A 17,975-nucleotide genomic window follows, 5' to 3' on the forward strand; every position below is an offset into this window, starting at 1 on the left:
ATATCATATACACGCACGGCCTCTAAGGTATGCTTTATAAGTGATTTGATCACGCTTCTGGGTCGGGGGTGTGGTCCGGCTAGTTCGGCTGAGCGGCACTTTGGGGACTTTTAAGATATAGAACCATTACTTTTGTGGATTAAAAATATCTAACACCATTTGCTTATATATATCTATCCAGCTCGCCCTGGTGCACCAGAAGCTCTCTCTCAGCCCATTGACTTTTATTTATCTGGGATCCCATGTATGAATGTGGTATGTTTGTGATATGTGTGATTTATTAAAGGATGTTTTAACTTTTGACACTTTTGTCTCTTGAGTTTTTATTATCTACAGCTGTGCTGGTTTAGCCTAGACTTTTGGAAACCCCTCATTCTGGGGTATCTACTTTCTTGCTATGTTTGCTAAAAATACATTCTTCTAGGTAGCACATGTTTTTCTTACAATAATTATTCCAGTTTGAGTGCAGCTGTTCTACTCTTTTTCTTTGTTTACTATTCACAAACCAAGTCTACCTGGAGACCCAATCAGTCTTGGAGCAAGGGTAAACAATCCAAGAAGCCTGCTGCTGCTCCCAAGTCAGCATGAAGGGTTGGCCCCCGATCTGGGACCGGATCTAGTAGGGGGCAGACTGTCTTTCTTCATCCAGGCTTGGATGAGAGATGTTCAGGATCCCTGGGCATTAGAGATAGTGTCTCAGGGATACAAGTTGGAATTCCGAAATTCTTCCCCCAGAGGAAGGTTTCTTCTTTCTCGATTGTCTGTAGACCAGATAAAAAGAGAGGCGTTCTTACGTTGTGTAAGAGACCTCTTCTCCATGGGAGTCATCTGTCCCATTCCAATTCAGGAACAGAAGTTTTATTCAAATCTGTTTGTAGTTCCCAAAAAGGAGGGAACCTTCAGACCTATCTTAGATCTCAAGAGTCTAAACAAGTATCTCAGGGTTCCATCTTTCAAGATGGAAACCATTCGTACCATTCTTCCATTGATCCAGGAAGGTTAATTTATGTCAACAGTGGATCTGAAGGATGCGTACCTTCATGTTCCTATCCACAGAGATCATCTCAGCCACCGTGGAATCTCCCATTGAGGAAAGACCTTCTCATTCAGGGTCCCTTCCATCATCCGAATCTAGTTTCTCTGCAGCTGACTGCTTGGAGATTGAACGCTTAATTTTATCTCAGCGAGGGTTTTCTGATTCGGTCATAGATACCTTGATTCAGACACGTAAGCCTGTTACTAGGAAAATTTACCATAAGATATGGCGTAAATATCTTTATTGGTGTGAATCCAAGGGCTACTCATGGAGTAGGGTTCGGACTCCCAGGATTTTGTCTTTTCTCCAAGAAGGATTGGAGAAGGGGTTGTCAGCAAGTTCTTTAAAAGGACAGATTTCTGCTTTATCTATTTTGTTACACAAGCGTCTGGCAGATGTTTAGATGTCCAATCTTTTTGTCAGGCTCTGACTAGAATCAGGCCTGTATTTAGACCAATTGCTCCTCCTTGGAGTTTGAATTTAGTTCTTAATGTTCTTCAAGGGGTTCCGTTTGAACCTATGCATTCTATTGATATTAAGTTATTATCTTGGAAAGTTTTATTTTTGGTTGCTATCTCTTCTGCTCGAAGAGTATCTGAGCTTTCGGCATTACAATGTGATTCTCCTTATCTTATTTTCCATTCGGATAAGGTGGTGTTACGCACTAAGCCTGGTTTTCTTCCTAAGGTTGTTTCAAATAAAAATATTAATCAGGAAATTGTTGTTCCTTCTTTGTGTCTTAATCCTTCTAAGAAGGAGCATCTGTTACATAATTTGGACGTGGTCCGTGCTTTGAAGTTCTACTTACAGGCGACTAAGGATTTTCGTCAATCGTCTTCCTTGTTTGTCGTTTTTTCTGGGAAACGTAGGGGTCAGAAAGCTACGGCTACCTCTCTTTCTTTTTGGCTGAAGAGTATCATCCGTTTTGCATATGAGACTGCAGGACAGCAGCCTCCTGAACGAATTACGGCTCATTCCACTAGGGCTGTGGCTTCCTTATGGGTATTCAAAAATGATGCTTCTGTTGAACAGATTTGCAAAGCTGCGACTTGGTCGTCTCTTCACACTTTTTCCAAATTTTAAAAATTTGATACCTTTGCCTAGGCTGAGGATGTTTTTGGGAGGAAAGTTCTTCAAGCAGTGGTGCCTTCAGTTTAGGTTCCCGGTCTTGTCCCTCCCTTTTCATCCGTGTCCTATAGCTTTGGTATTGTATCCCACAAGGATGAAATCCGTGGACTCATCATATCTTTAAAAAGAAAAGGAAATTTGTGCTTACCTGATAAATTTGTTTCTTTTTAGATACGATGAGTCCACGGCCCACTCTGTTTTATAGACAGGTCTTTATTTTTGTTAAACTTCAGTCACCTCTGCACCTTGGCTTTTCCTTTCTCTTACTAACTTTGGTCGAATGACTGGAGTGGGAGGGAAGGGAGGAGCTATATATACACGTTTTATGTGATTCACCCGATGTGCGAGATGAACTTACGGGTGACGTGGGTTTCAGCAGTTGCGCTGAAAAATACGCCACATATGTAATCTCGCCCGGTATGTTTATGAACCAAATAGATTTTATCATTGCAACCTGTCTGTACTGAGGCTCATCATTTTGATAGGGTAAAATAATATCAGAATCAGCTAGGTTTTTTTTAAGTGCGCAGCTTATACTATAGATCACTCACTTGCAGAGACATCTGATGGATGAATATCCTGTACAAGTTCTCTTTGTGCTCCTGTGTCTAGATTTTCATCATTGTGACCTGTTAGTTCTAACAGAGAATAAAATTAGTTTATTTTTGCTAATCATGAAACAATTTATAATCGCCTAGATTTAGAGTTTTGCGTTAGCCGTCAAAAGCAGCGTTAAGGGGTCCTAACGCTGCTTTTGGCCGCCCGCTGGTATTTAGAGTCAGGCAGGAAAGGGTCTAACGCTCACTTTCAAGCCGCGACTTTTCCGTACCGCAGATCCCCTTACGCCAATTGCGTATCCTATCTTTTCAATGGGATCTTCCTAACGCTGGTATTTAGAGTCTTGGCTGAAGTGAGCGGTAGACCCTCTACCGACAAGACTCCTACCGCCCATGGAAAGGATGTAGTTAAGAGCTTTATGGGCCAACGCCGGTATATAAAGCTCTACACTACAGTGCTCTAAAGTACACTAACACCCATAAACTACCTATGTACCCCTAAACCAAGGCCCCCCACATCGCCGCCACTATAATAAATATTTTTAACCCCTAATCTGCCGACCGCACATCGCCGCCACCTACATTATCCCTATGAACCCCTAATCTGCTGCCCCTACATAATATTTATTAACTCTATCGATAATTGAGTACTATAATGTATAAAAATTGGAATGGAGTCCAAACTTTCAAATAGTAAATAAACTAAATAGTTTAACAAACATAACAAAGTTTTAATTACATTGTATCTATTGTGTAGCAGATATAAGGTGCACCTTAATTTATCTTATATATGTATATGATTTACTGTTTATAAAGTTTTTAGTAAAATACTTATTAAAATATAATTTTATTTACTATTTGAAAGTTTGGACTCCATTCCAATTTTTATATATTATAGTACTCAATTATCGATAGAATTAGTATTGTGGTAGAGCTCTTTTTGAGCGCACTCTTAATCCTTGTACAATTTTAATTTTAGTGTGATTTTTGGGAATTATCGCACTTAAAGAGCTGCTAAATCTACCCACTGGGTACCCCTTTTGTTTTATAATATTTATTAACCCCTAATCTGCCCCCCCCCCAACGTCGCCGCCACCTAACTTCAAGTATTAACCCCTAATCTGCCGACTGGACCTCGCCGCTACTATAATAAATGTATTAACCCCTAAACCGCCGCATTCCCGCCTCGCAAACACTATAATAAATATTAACCCCTAATCTGCCCCCCCCCCAACGTCGCCGCCACCCAACTTCAAGTATTAACTACTAATCTGCCGACCGGACCTCGCCGCTACTATAATAAAGTTATTAACCCCTAAAGCTAAGTCTAACCCTAACACCCCCCTAAATTAAATATAATTTTAATGTAACGAAATAAATTAACTCTTATTAACTAAAGTCTTCCTATTTAAAACTAAATGCTTACCTGTAAAATAAACCCTAACATAGCTACAATATAACGAATAATTATATTGTAGCTATTTTAGGATTTATATTTATTTTACAGGCAACTTTGTATTTATTTTAACTAGGTACAGTAGCTATTAAATAGTTATTAACTATTTAATAGCTACCTAGTTAAAATAATTACCAAATTACCTTAAAATAAATCCTAACCTAAGTTACAATTAAACCTAACACTACACCATCATTAACCTCTTAAGGACATATGACGGAAATTTTCCGTCATAAAACAATTGAGCAAACTGAAAGCTGTGTCCTTAAAGGGTTAAATTAATTAAATAAATTAACTACCAATAACAACAATTAAAAACAAATTAACTAAACTAAATTACCAAAAAAAAAACCCACTAAATTACAGAAAATAAAAAAAGATTACAAGAATTTTAAAACTAATTACACCTAATCTAAGCCCCCTAATAAAATAAAATAAAAAAATAATAATAAAAGTCTCTACCCTATTCTACATTACAAAGTAATCAGCTCTTTTACCAGCCCTTAAAAGGGCTTTTTGCGGGGCATTGCCCCAAAGTAATCAGCTCTTTTGCCTGTAAAAAAAAAATACAACCCCCCCCAACATTAAAACCCACCACCCACATACCCCTACTCTAACCCACCCAAACCACCCTTAAATAAACACTACCCCCCTGAAGATCTCCCTACCTTGAGTCGTCTTCACCCAGCTGGGCCGAAGTCTTCATCCGATGGGGCAGAAGAGGACATCCAGACCGGCAGAAGTCTTCATCCTATCCGGGCAGAAGAGGACATCCGGACCGGCAGACATCTTTATCCAAGCGGCATCTTCTATCTTCATCCATCCGACGAGGAGCGGCTCCATCTTCAAGACCTCCGGCGCGGAACATCCTTCTTCACCGACGACTACAGGTTCCTTTAAGGGACGTCATCCAAGATGGCGTCCCTCAAATTCCGATTGGCTGATAGGATTCTATCAGCCAATCGGAATTAAGGTAGGAAAAATCTGATTGGCTGATGCAATCAGCCAATCAGATTGAAGTTCAATCCGATTGGCTGATCCAATCAGCCAATCGTATTGAACTTGCATTCTATTGGATCTGATTGCATCAGCCAATCAGATTTTTTCCACCTTAATTCCGATTGGCTGATAGAATCCTATCAGCCAATCGGAATTTGAGGGACGCCATCTTGGATGATGTCCCTTAAAGGAACCTTCATTCGTCGGGTAGTCGTCGGTGAAGAAGGATGTTCTGCGCCGGAGGTCTTGAAGATGGAGCCGCTCCTCGTCGGATGGATGAAGATAGAAGATGCCGCTTGGATGAAGATGTCTGCCGGTCCGGATGTCCTCTTCTGCCCAGATAGGATAAAGACTTCTGCCTGTCTGGATGTCCTCTTCTGCCCCATCGGATGAAGACTTCGGCCCGGCTGGGTGAAGACGACTCAAGGTAGGGAGATCTTCAGGGGGGTAGTGTTAGGTTTATTTAAGGGGGGTTTGGGTGGGTTAGAGTAGGTGGTGGGTTTTAATGTTGGGGGGGGTTGTATTTTTTTTTACAGGCAAAAGAGCTGGTAAAAGAGCTGATTACTTTGTAATGTAGAATAGGGTAGGGACTTTTATTATTTTGTTTATTTTTTATTTTATTAGGGGGCTTAGATTAGGTGTAATTAGTTTAAAATTCTTGTAATCTTTTTTTATTTTCTGTAATTTAGTGTTTATTTTTTTTGTAATTTAGTTTAGTTTATTGTATTTAATTGTTGTTATTGGTAGTTAATTTATTTAATTAATTTAATGATAGTGTAGTGTTAGGTTTAATTGTAACTTAGGTTAGGATTTATTTTACAGGTAATTTGGTAATTCTTTTAACTAGGTAGCTATTAAATAGTTAATAACTATTTAATAGCTATTGTACCTAGTTAAAATAAATACAAAGTTGCCTGTAAAATAAATATTAATCCTAAAATAGCTACAATGTAATTATTTGTTATATTGTAGCTATGTTAGGGTTTATTTTACAGGTAAGTATTTAGTTTTAAATAGGAAGACTTTAGTTAATAAGAGTTAATTTATTTTGTTAGATTAAAATTATATCTAATATATTTAATTTAGGAGGGTGTTAGGGTTAGACTTAGCATTAGGGGTAAATACATTTATTATAGTAGCGGCGAGGTCCGGTCGGCAGATTAGGGGTTAATACTTGAAGTTAGGTGGTGGCGGCGACGTTGGGGGGGGGGCAGATTAGGGGTTTATACTATTTATTATATTGTTTGCGAGGCGGGAGTGCGGCGGTTTAGGGGTTAATACATTTATTATAGTGGAGGCGAGGTCCGGTCGCAGATTAGGGGTTAATAAGTGTAGGTAAGGTAGCGGCGACTTTGGGGGGGGCAGATTAGGGGTTCATAAATATAATATAGTGGTCGGCAGTGTTAGGGGCAGCAGATTAGGGGTTCATAGGGATAATGTAGGTTGCGGCGGTGTCCGGAGCGGCAGATTAGGGGTTAATAGTATAATGCAGGTGTCAGTGATAGTGGGGGCGGCAGATTAGGGGTTAATAAGTGTAAGATTAGGTGTGTTTAGACTCGGGGTTCATGTTAGGGTGTTAGGTGTAGACATAAATTTTGTTTCCCCATAGGAATCAATGGGGCTGCGTTAGGAGCTGAACGCTGCTTTTTTGCAGGTGTTAGTTTTTTTTCAGCCAGCTCAGCCCCATTGTTTCCTATGGGGATATCGTGCACGAGCAAGTTTTCCCAGCTTACCGCTACCATAAGCAACGCTGGTATTGAGAGTTGAAGTGGAGCTACATTAGGCTCAACGCACCCTTTTTTGAGCCTAACGCAGCCCCTCAGACAACCCTAAATACCAGCGTTGTTGGAAAGGTGCGTTGGGAAAAAAAGCAGCGTTAGCTACGCGGATCTTTACCGACAAAACTCTAAATCTAGCCGAATGTATTCTATTTAATTTTTTTTTAAAGATGATCTGTTGCTCGATAAGTCTACATTTTTCTATCAGCCGATGCGCATCACAACCTAAGAATGTTACATGCATTTCCTGCTAGTTCGTTGCTTAAAGTGATAATAAAGTAGTCTCCGCTTTATAAACTCAGATGCGGAATGTTAGTGATATTTTAAATGGAGTTTAATTCTTCAGTTGTAATGAAGATGCACTGTAATTTACTTTTTAATATAGATATGAAGTTCAAATAGCTTGCGTCCGCCACCCAGTTCAAAATTAAAATTTTCTTTGAGCTAACAGTTTAAATTGTTCTCCAATCAGCACTCTAGCTTTAACAAAAGTGACATATGGGATGAGCGCTGATTGGACAATTCAAATCATTAGCTCACAGAAAAATTTACTTTTGAAGTGGGCAGAAGAGCATTTGAATTTCATATCTGTATTAAAAAGATTTATCACATCTTCATTACATCTTAAAGAGCCACTAAACCCAAAATCTTTCTTTGATGATTCAGATAGAACATACAAATTTAAACAACATTACAATTTACTTCTATTATTTATTTTGCTTTATTTTTTAGATATCCTTATTTGAAGAAAAAGCAATGCACATGGGTGAGCCAATCACATGAGGCTTCTATGTGCAGCAACCAATCAGCAGCTACTGAGCATATCTGGATATGCTTTTCAGCAAAGAATATCAAGAGAATAAAACAAATTAGATAATAGAAGTAAATTAGAAATATGTTTAAAATTGCATTCTCTTTCTAGATCATGAAAGAAATAATGTGGGTTTCATGTCCCTTTAAACTCCATCTAAAATATAACCAACATTCCAGATCTGTTTTTATAAAGGGGGAGATTTTAATCACTTTAAATAAATTTGTGCATATAAAAATATTCATATACAATTGCATTAATATCCCTGACAAACTTTTTGCTTACCTGATAAATTAATTTCTTCTATGGTACAACGAGTCCACGGATTCATCCATTACTTGTGGGATATTATCTCCTGCTAACAGGAAGTGGCAAAGAGCACCACAGCAGAGCTGTCTATATAGCTCTTCCCTTAGCTCCACCCCCCCAGTCATTCGACCGAAGGTACAGTAAGAAAAAAGGAGAAACTAAAAGGTGCAGAGGTGACTGAAGTTTAAAATAAAAAAATATAGTCTGTCTTAAAATGACAGGGCGGGCCGTGGACTCGTCGTACCATAGAAGAAATTAATTTATCAGGTAAGCATAAATTTACTTTTCTTCTATAAGGTACGACGAGTCCACGGATTCATCCATTACTTGTGGGATACAATACCAAAGCTACAGGACACGGATGAACGGGAGGGACAAGACAGATGGCTAAACAGAAGGCACCACTGCTTGAAGAACTTTCCTCCCAAAAATAGCCTCTGAAGAAGCAAAAGTATCAAATTTGTAAAATTTGGAAAAGGTATGAAGCGAAGACCAAGTCGCAGCCTTACAAATCTGTTCAACAGAAGCATCATTTTTAAAAGCCCATGTGGAAGACACTGCTCTAGTAGAATGAGCTGTAATTCTATCAGGAGGCTGCTGTCCAGCAGTCTCGTATGCCACACGGATGATCCTTTTCAGCCAAAAAGAAAGAGCGGTAGCCGTAGCTTTTTGACCTCTACGTTTTCCAGAATAGACAACAAACAAAGAAGATGTTTGACGGAAATCTTTGGTCGCTTGCAAGTAAAACTTCAAGGCACGAACCACGTCCAAATTGTGCAAAAGACGCTCCTTCTTAGAGGAAGGATTAGGACACATGGAAGGAACAATAATTTCCTGATTAATATTCTTATTAGTAACAACCTTAGGAAGGAATCCAGGTTTGGTACGCAAAACCACCTTATCAGCATGAAAAACAAGATAAGGCGAGTCGCATTGCATTGTGGACAGCTCAGAAACTCTTCGAGCCGAAAAGATAGCAACTAAAAACAGAACTTTCCAAGATAGAAGCTTAATATCTGTGGAATGCATAGGTTCAAACGGAACCCCTTGAAGAACTTTAAGAACTAAATTCAAACTCTATGGCGGAGCAACAGGTTTAAACACAGGCTTGATTCTAACTAAAGCCTGACAGAACGACTGAACGTCTGGAACATCTGCCAGACGATTGTGCAGTAAAATCGACAAAGCAGATATCTGTCCCTTTAAGGAACTAGCTGATAACCCCTTCTCCAATCCTTCTTGGAGAAAGGACAAAATCCTAGGACTCCTGATCTTACTCCATGAGAAGCCTTTGAATTCGCACCAATAAAGATATTTATGCCATATCTTATGATAAATTTTCCTAGTGACAGGCTTTCGAGCCTGAATCAAGGTATCTATGACCAACTCCGAGAATCCCCTCTTGGATAAAATCAAGCGTTCAATCTCCAGGCAGTCAGCCGCATAGAAACTAGATTTGGATGTTGGAACGGACCCCGAACAAGAAGGTCCTGTCTCAGTGGCAGAGTCCACGGTGGCAGAGATGACATGTCCACCAGATCTGCATACCAAGTCCTGTGTGGCCATGCAGGTGCTATCAAAATCACAGAAGCTCTCTCCTGTTTGATTCTGGCGATCAGCCGAGGAAGAAGAGGAAATGGTGGAAACACATAAGCCAGGTTGAACGACCAAGGTACTGCTAGAGCATCTATCAGTACTGCTTGAGGATCCCTCGATCTGGACCCGTAACAAGGAAGTTTGGCATCCTGACGAGATGCCATCAGATCCAATTCTGGTGTGCCCCATTGATGAATCAATTGTGCAAACACCTCCGGATGAAGTTCCCACTCCCCCGGATGAAAAGTCTGACGACTTAGAAAATCCGCTTCCGAGTTCTCCACTCCTGGGATATAGATTGCTGATAGATGGCAAGAGTGAGCCTCTGCCCATCGAATTATTTTGGAAACCTCCATCATCGCTAGAGAACTCTTTGTTCCCCCGTGATGATTGATATATGCTACAGTCGTGATATTGTCCGACTGGAATCTTATGAATCTGGCCAAAGCTAGCTGAGGCCACGCCTGAAGCGCATTGAATATCGCTCTCAGTTCTAGAATATTTATCGGGAGGAGAGCCTCCTCCTGAGTCCACATACCCTGTGCTTTCAGGGAATTCCAGACTGCACCCCAGCCCAATAGGCTGGCGTTCGTCGTCACTATGACCCATGCTGGCCTGCGGAAACACATTCCCTGGGACAGATGATCCTGTGACAACCACCAAAGAAGAGAGTCTCTGGTCTCTTGATCCAGATTTATCCGAGAAGATAAATTTGCATAATCCCCATTCCACTGATTGAGCATGCATAGTTGCAGTGGTCTGAGATGCAAGCGAGCAAACGGAACTATGTCCATTGCCGCTACCATTAGTCCGATTACCTCCATACACTGAGCCACGGACGGCCGAGGAATGGAATGAAGAGTTCGGCAGGTGGTTAAAATCTTTGATTTCCTGACCTCCGTCAGAAAACTTTTCATGTCTACCGAATCTATCAGAGTTCCCAGGAATGGAACTCTCGTGAGGGGGATAAGTGAACTCTTTTTTACGTTCACCTTCCACCCGTGAGATCTTAGAAAAGCCAACACAATATCCGTGTGAGATTTGGCTAGTTGGAAAGTTGACGCCTGAATTAAGATATCGTCCAGATAAGGCGCCACTGCCATGCCTTAGAACCACCAAAAGGGACCCTAGCACCTTTGTGAATATTCTGGGAGCTGTGGCCAACCCGAAGGGAAGAGCCACAAACTGGTAATGCTTGTCCAGAAAGGCGAACCTGAGGAACTGGTGATGATCTTCGTGGATAGGGATGTGTAGAAACGCATCCTTTAAGTCCACGGTGGTCATATATTGACCCTCCTGTATCATTGGTAAAATAGTCCGAATGGTCTCCATCTTGAAGGATGGGACTCTGAGAAATTTGTTTAGGATCTTGAGATCTAAAATTGGTCTGAAAGTTCCCTCTTTTTTGGGAATTACAAACAGATTGGAGTAAAACCCCTGCCCCTGTTCTTTTTTCGGAACTGGGAAGATCACTCCCATGGTATATAGGTCTTCTACACAGCGTAAGAACGCCTCTCTTTTTGTCTGGTTTACAGACAATTGAGAAAGATGGAATCTCCCCCTTGGAGGAGAATTCTTGAAATCCAGAAGGTATTCCTGGGTTACGATTTCTAACGCCCAGGAGTCCTGAACGTCTCTTGTCCAAGCCTGAGCAAAGAGAGATGGCAGCAGCGGGCTTCTTGATCTGTTTACCTTTGCTCCAAGTCTGGTTAGGTGTCCAGACTGACTTGGATTGAGTAAAATTCCCCTCTTGCTTTGCGGCAGGGGAAGAGGGAGAGGGACCACCTTTGAAGTTTCGAAAGGAACGAAAATTATTTTGTTTGGTCCTCATCTTAGTTGTCTTATCCTGAGGAAGGGCATGGCCTTTTCCTCCAGTGATGTCTGAAATGATCTCTTTCAGTTCAGGCCCGAAAAGGGTCTTACCTTTGAAAGGGATGGCTAAAAGCTTAGATTTTGATGACACATCAGCAGACCAGGATTTAAGCCATAACGTTCTATGCGCTAAAATGGCAAAACCTGAATTCTTTGCCGCTAATTTAGCCAGTTGAAAAGCGGCATCTGTAATGAAAGAATTAGCTAGCTTGAGAGCCCTAATTCTATCCAGAATATCATCTAATGGGGTCTCAACCTGAAGAGCCTCCTCTAGAGCCTCGAACCAAAAAGTAGCTGCAGTAGTTACAGGAACAATGCACTCTCTATAGGTTGCAGAAGAAAACCCTGATGAATAAATATTTTCTTTAGGAGACCCTATAATTTTTTATCCATAGGATCTTTGAAAGCACAACTGTCCTCAATAGGTATAGTTGTACGCTTAGCCAGGGTAGAAACAGCTCCCTCCACCTTAGGGACCGTCTGCCACGAATCCCGCATGGTGTCTGATATGGGAAACATTTTCTTAAAAGTAGGAGGGGGAGAGAACGGAATATCTGGTCTATCCCATTCCTTAGTAACAATGTCCGAAATCCTCTTAGAGACCGGAAAAACATCAGTGTAGGCTGGAACCTCTAGATATCTGTCCATTCTACACAATTTCTCTGGAACTACAATAGGTTCACAGTCGTCCAGCGTCGCTAAAACCTCCCTGAGCAATAAGCGGAGGTGTTCTAGTTTAAATTTAAAAGCCGTCATATCAGAGTCTGTCTGAGGGAACATTTTTCCTGAATCAGAAATCTCTCCCTCAGACAGCAAATCCCTCACCCCCAACTCAGAACATTGTGAGGGTACATCAGATATGGCTAATAAAGCATCAGAGGGCTCAGCATTTACTCTCACACCAGACCTACTGCACTTCCCCTGCAACCCAGGCAGCTTAGATAAAACCTCTGTGAGGGTAGTATTCATAACTGCGGCCATATCTTGCAGGGTGAAAGAATTAGATGCACTAGAAGTACTTGTCGTCGCTTGTGCGGGCGTTAATGGTTGTGACACTTGGGGAGAATTAGATGGCAAATCCTGATTCTCTTCTGACTGAGAATCATCCTGCAACATACTTTTAGTAGCTAAAATATGTACTTTGCAATTTATTGCCCTTTCAGTGCATGAGGGACACATTTTAAGTGGGGGTTCCACAATGGCTTCTAAACACATTGAACATTGGCTTTCCTCAATGTCAGACATGTTGTACAGGCTAGTAATGACCACAAACAAGCTTGAAAACACTTTATTTAGTGAAAAAAAATAACAATCTTAAAAAACGGTACTGCGCCTTTAAGAGGAAAAAAAAGCATACACGTTCTGCAAAACTGCCTTAAAATACACCAATCCTTTCAATTTTTTGATATGATATACAAATAATGCAGCTGAGATTGCCCCACAAAGAAAGGAACAGTTAACCCTTTACTGTGCAAAACTGGATCGTTAATAGGCCTAAATCCGGACAAAAACACCCCCTGCACATTGCCACACCCTGCTGTGGCGCCTACCTGCCCTCAGGGGTTGGAAAAATTGAATTAAAGCATCGATTTGGTACAACACTTCCACAAGGGCCCACCGGAGTTGGAGCTTGCTGCTTGATTTGCAATAACTGCGCAACTGAGGCGCGAAAATAGGCCCCGCCCATCTCACTCAATGTTTTTACAGCCTAAAGGAACCGCACCAGAGCGGTTCCAAACTAGCCATGTGGGTTCAAAAACCCAAACCAGAAGCCAAGTGTACCCTCAATAGTCACAAAAAAAAAATTATTGAAATAAACTCTTTCAGTTCTCAAAAAACGTTATCAGCACTCCCAGTTCACAAAATGTTTGCCCACAAACATACTCAGTGTCAACCATTTTTTTATTAGCCCCTTATGCAAGCTTATAATACCCCTCTATATCTTCTAGGATTACTGCTTACCCTCACCCTCATGGGGATACTGTCAGCCAATTCTGAAATACCACAGTCTCTCCAGAAAAAAATGACTGAACATACCTCACTGCTTATAGCATGAAAGGGTTCCTCACACTGATGTTTCTTGTACTCCTCAGCCATTCTGTGGAAACTGCTCTGGATCTTAGTGACAAATGCTAAGATCATCAGCCTCCAGGCAGAAGTCTTCATCCATCTGCTGCCTGAGAGTAAATAGTACACACCGGTACCATTTTAAAATAAAAACTCTTGCTTGAAGAAATAAAAAACTAATATTTTATCACCTCTTTCACGTTACCCTTCCTAGTACTTAGAGTAGGCAAAGAGAATGACTGGGGGGTGGAGCCAAGGGAGGAGCTATATAGACAGCTCTGCTGTGGTGCTCTTTGCCACTTCCTGTTAGCAGGAGATAATATCCCACAAGTAATGGATGAATCCGTGGACTCGTCGTACCTTATAGAAGAAAATGTTTTGATATTTATTGGGTATAAAACTTGTTTATAATCAGACTGCTCATTAGATCACACATGGATTGTAGATTTACACTCTTTCAGTTACTTCTGTAGTGTATGTGCATTTCCTGAGTGAGATATTTATTACTACACAACTTTACCTGAGCTCTCATTTCCTGGGATCTCCATAGTCCTTAGTGCTTGGTGAGTCTCCATCATGACGTCCTTGTAAAGCTCCTTGTGTTCCTCTATATACTCCCACTCCTCCATAGAGAAATACACAGCGACATCATCACACTTTATAGGCACCTGAAACACACACAACTCATTCAGCGCTGACACAGGGACTGGTTCTGTCACACACTTTTATTGACAGAGCCAGAATAATGTTACTGAGAACATACAGAGAACATACATAGACACAGACAGAAGGTAGGAAATACACACAGGGCCAGATGGGTAAGTAAAGAGTTACCGAGCCCTGGCACTAGTATAACGTCACATTCCCCAGCATTGCGCACCTCTATAATCAGTCGGTGAACGCTGCTGTAAGGGGGAGGGGGGGGGATTTTTCCTGTAATGGTGCAATTCTATAGAGAACATTTTCAAACCAAAGACCAAGGGTTGGAATGTGACTTTTAGATACAAATATATGCCACCACTAACCAGAACAAACCATTAGGCCTCTAGTTATCAAGCAGTCAACTTACCTGCATTCGACGGCACCAATACGCTCGCCTAAGATCACCTAACATCGCTGCCGCGGACCTGAATACGTTCTCCAAAATTATCAAAAAAGCTGTCAAAAAGCCGTGCACCAAGTACGGAGCGATGAGCAGCGGACTGTTGTTAACTAACAGTCATCGATCTCGCTGCTCTTTGGCTTTTTTACAGCTTTCTTGCTACCCTGTCACTAAACACCCACACTATACTATACTGTTTACCCCCTAAAGTGCCGCTCCCGGACCCCGCCGCAACTCTAATAAACATATTAACCCCTATACCGCCGCTCCCGGCCCCCTGCAACTCTAATAAATATATTAACCCCTATACCGCCGCTCCCGGACCCCGCCGCAACTCTAATAAATATATTAACCCCTATACCGCCGCTCCAAGAGCCCACCGCCACCTACATTATATTTATTAACCCATAAATCTGCCCACCTACACCGCCGCCACCTACCTACATTTATTGACCCCTAATCTGCCGCCCCCAACGTCGCCGCCACTATATTAAATTGATTAACCCCTAAACCTAAATCTAACACCCCCTAACTTAAATATAATTTAAATGAATCTAAATAAATATTACTATCATTAAATAAATTATTCCTATTTAAAACTAAATACTTACCTATAAAATAAACCCTAAGATAGTTACATTGTAGCTATCTTAGGGTTTATATTTATTTTACAGGTACGTTTGTATTTATTTTAACTAGGTACAATAGTTATTAAATAGTTATTAACTATTTAATAACTTCCTAGTTAAAATAAAGACAAATATACCTGTAAAATAAAACCTAACCTAAGTTATAATTACATCTAACACTACACTATAATTAAATAAATTTACTAAACTAAATACAATTAAGAAAAATTATCTAAAGTACAACCCCCCCCCCCCACTAAATTACAGAAAATAATAAAATAATTAAAAAAAAATTAAAACTTATTACACCTAATCTAATCCCCCTAATAAAATAAAAAAGCCCCCCAAAATAATAAAAATCCCTACCCTATACTAAATTACAAATAGCCCTTAAAAAGGCTTTTTGCGGGGCATTGCCCCAAAGTAATCAGCTCTTTAACCTGTAAAAAAAATACAATACTCCCCAACATTAAAACCCACCACCCACACACCCAACCCTACTCTAAAAACCACCCAATCCCCCCTTAATAAAACATAACACTAACCCCTTGAAGATCACCCTACCTTGAAACGTCTTCACCCAACCGGGCAGAAGTGGTCCTCCAGACGGTCCGAAGTCTTCATCCTATCCGGGCAGAAGAGGTCCTCCAGACGGGCAGAAGTCTTTATCCAGGCGGCATCTTCTATCTTCATCCATCCGGAGCGGGTCCATCCGACGCGGAGCATCCTTCCAGGCCGACGACTACCCGACGAATGAATATTCCTTTAAATGACGTCATCCAAGATGGCGTCCCTTGAATTCTGATTGGCTGATAGGATTCTATCAGCCAATTGGAATTAAGGTAGGAAAAATCCTATCGTAAAAGAAATCAATTTATCAGGTAAGCATAAATTTCCTTTTCTTTTACAAGATATGCCGAGTCCACGGGTTTCATCCTTACTTGTGGGATACCAATACCAAAGCTTTAGGACACGGATGAAAGGGAGGGACAAGACAGGAACCTAAACGGAAGGCACCACTGCTTGAAGAACTTTTCTCCCAAAAATAGCCTCAGAAGAAGCAAAAGTATCAAATTTGTAAAATTTGGAAAAAGTATGAAGGGAGGACCAAGTCGCAGCCTTACAAATCTGTTCAACAGAAGCATCGTTTTTGAAAGCCCATGTGGAAGCCACAGCTCTAGTAGAATGAGCCGTAATTTTTTCAGGAGGCTGCTGTCCAGCAGTCTCATATGCCAGGCGGATGATGCTTTTCAGACAAAAAGAGAGAGAGGTAGCCGTAGCTTTTTGACCCCTACGCTTTCCAGAATAAACAACAAAAAGAGAGGATGTTTGTCTGAAATCCTTGGTCGCTTGTAAGTAAAACTTCAAAGCACGGACCACATCCAAGTTATGTAACAGACGTTCCTTCTTAGAAGAAGGATTAGGACACAAGGAAGGAACAACAATTTCCTGATTAATATTCTTATTTGAAACAACCTTAGGAAGAAATCCAGGTTTAGTACGTAAAACCACCTTATTAGAATGGAATATAAGATAAGGCGAATCACATTGTAAAGCAGAAAGCTCAGAAACTCTTCGAGCAGAAGAGATAGCAACTAAAAATAAAACCTTCCAAGATAACAGATTAATATCTATGGAATGCATGGGTTCAAACGGAACCCCTTGAAGAACATTAAGAACTAAATTCAGACTCTATGGTGGAGCAACAGGTTTAAACACAGGCTTGATTCTGATTAGAGCCTGACAAAAAGACTGAACGTCTGGAACAACAGTTTAGACTTTGATGATACATCAGCAGACCATGATTTTAACCATAGCGCTCTGCGCACCAATATGGCAAAGCCTGCATTTTTTGCTGCTAATTTAGAAATCTGTAAAACAGCATCTGTGATAAAAGAATTAGCTAGTTTGAGAGCTTTAATTCTGTCCAAAATGTCGTCTAGGGGCGTCTCTACTTTCAGAGACTCCTCAAGGGCGTCAAACCAGAAAGCCGCCGCCGTAGTTACTGGAACAATGCAGGCAGCAGGTTGTAACAAGAAACCCTGGTGAATAAATAATTTCTTCAGAAGACCCTCTAATTTTTTATCCATAGGGTCTTTGAAAGCACAACTGTCTTAGTTGTACGCTTAGTTAGAGTAGATATTGCTCCCTCCACCTTAGGAACCGTTTGCCAAGAGTCCTTAATGGAGTCTGATATGGGAAACATTTTCTTAAAATTAGGAGGGGGAGAGAACGGTATACCTGGTCTATCCCATTCCTTTCTAACAATTTCCGAAATTCTTTTGGGAAACTGGAAAAACATCAGTGTAAGTGGGAACTTCTAGATATTTATCCATCTTACACAATTTTTCTGGAGGAATTGTAATAGGTTCACAATCATCGCTAGGACCTCCCTGAGTAATAGGCGAAGGTGTTCAAGTTTAAATTTAAAGGACACTAATTCTGTATCTGTCTGAGGCAACATATTCCCTGAATCTGAAATTTCTCCCTCAGACAATAATTCCTTAACCCCCAATTCAGAGCATTGTGAGGGTACATTGGAAATGTTTACTAAAGCATCAGAGGGTTCAGTATTTACATTAATACCTGGCCTACTGCGTTTACCCTGCAAACCTGGCAGTTTAGAAAAAACCTC

General features: G+C 40.8%; 1 protein-coding gene across 2 annotated transcripts in view; it reads right to left on the minus strand.

The window, feature by feature from the left end:
• The window catches only part of LOC128657008 (gastrula zinc finger protein XlCGF26.1-like), a 107,415-nt gene that overhangs the window by 59,066 nt on the left and 30,374 nt on the right, over positions 1–17,975 (minus strand). For both annotated transcript variants that reach the window (XM_053711231.1, XM_053711230.1), the window contains exons 4-5: positions 14,130–14,277; positions 2,716–2,802 (exon numbers count right to left, since the gene is read on the minus strand). In XM_053711231.1, the coding sequence (XP_053567206.1) occupies positions 2,716–2,802; positions 14,130–14,277 (235 nt within the window). The remainder of the gene's footprint in view (positions 1–2,715; positions 2,803–14,129; positions 14,278–17,975) is intronic.

This window comes from Bombina bombina, chromosome 4 (assembly GCF_027579735.1).
Source record: "Bombina bombina isolate aBomBom1 chromosome 4, aBomBom1.pri, whole genome shotgun sequence".
Taxonomy (NCBI): Eukaryota; Metazoa; Chordata; class Amphibia; order Anura; family Bombinatoridae; genus Bombina; species Bombina bombina.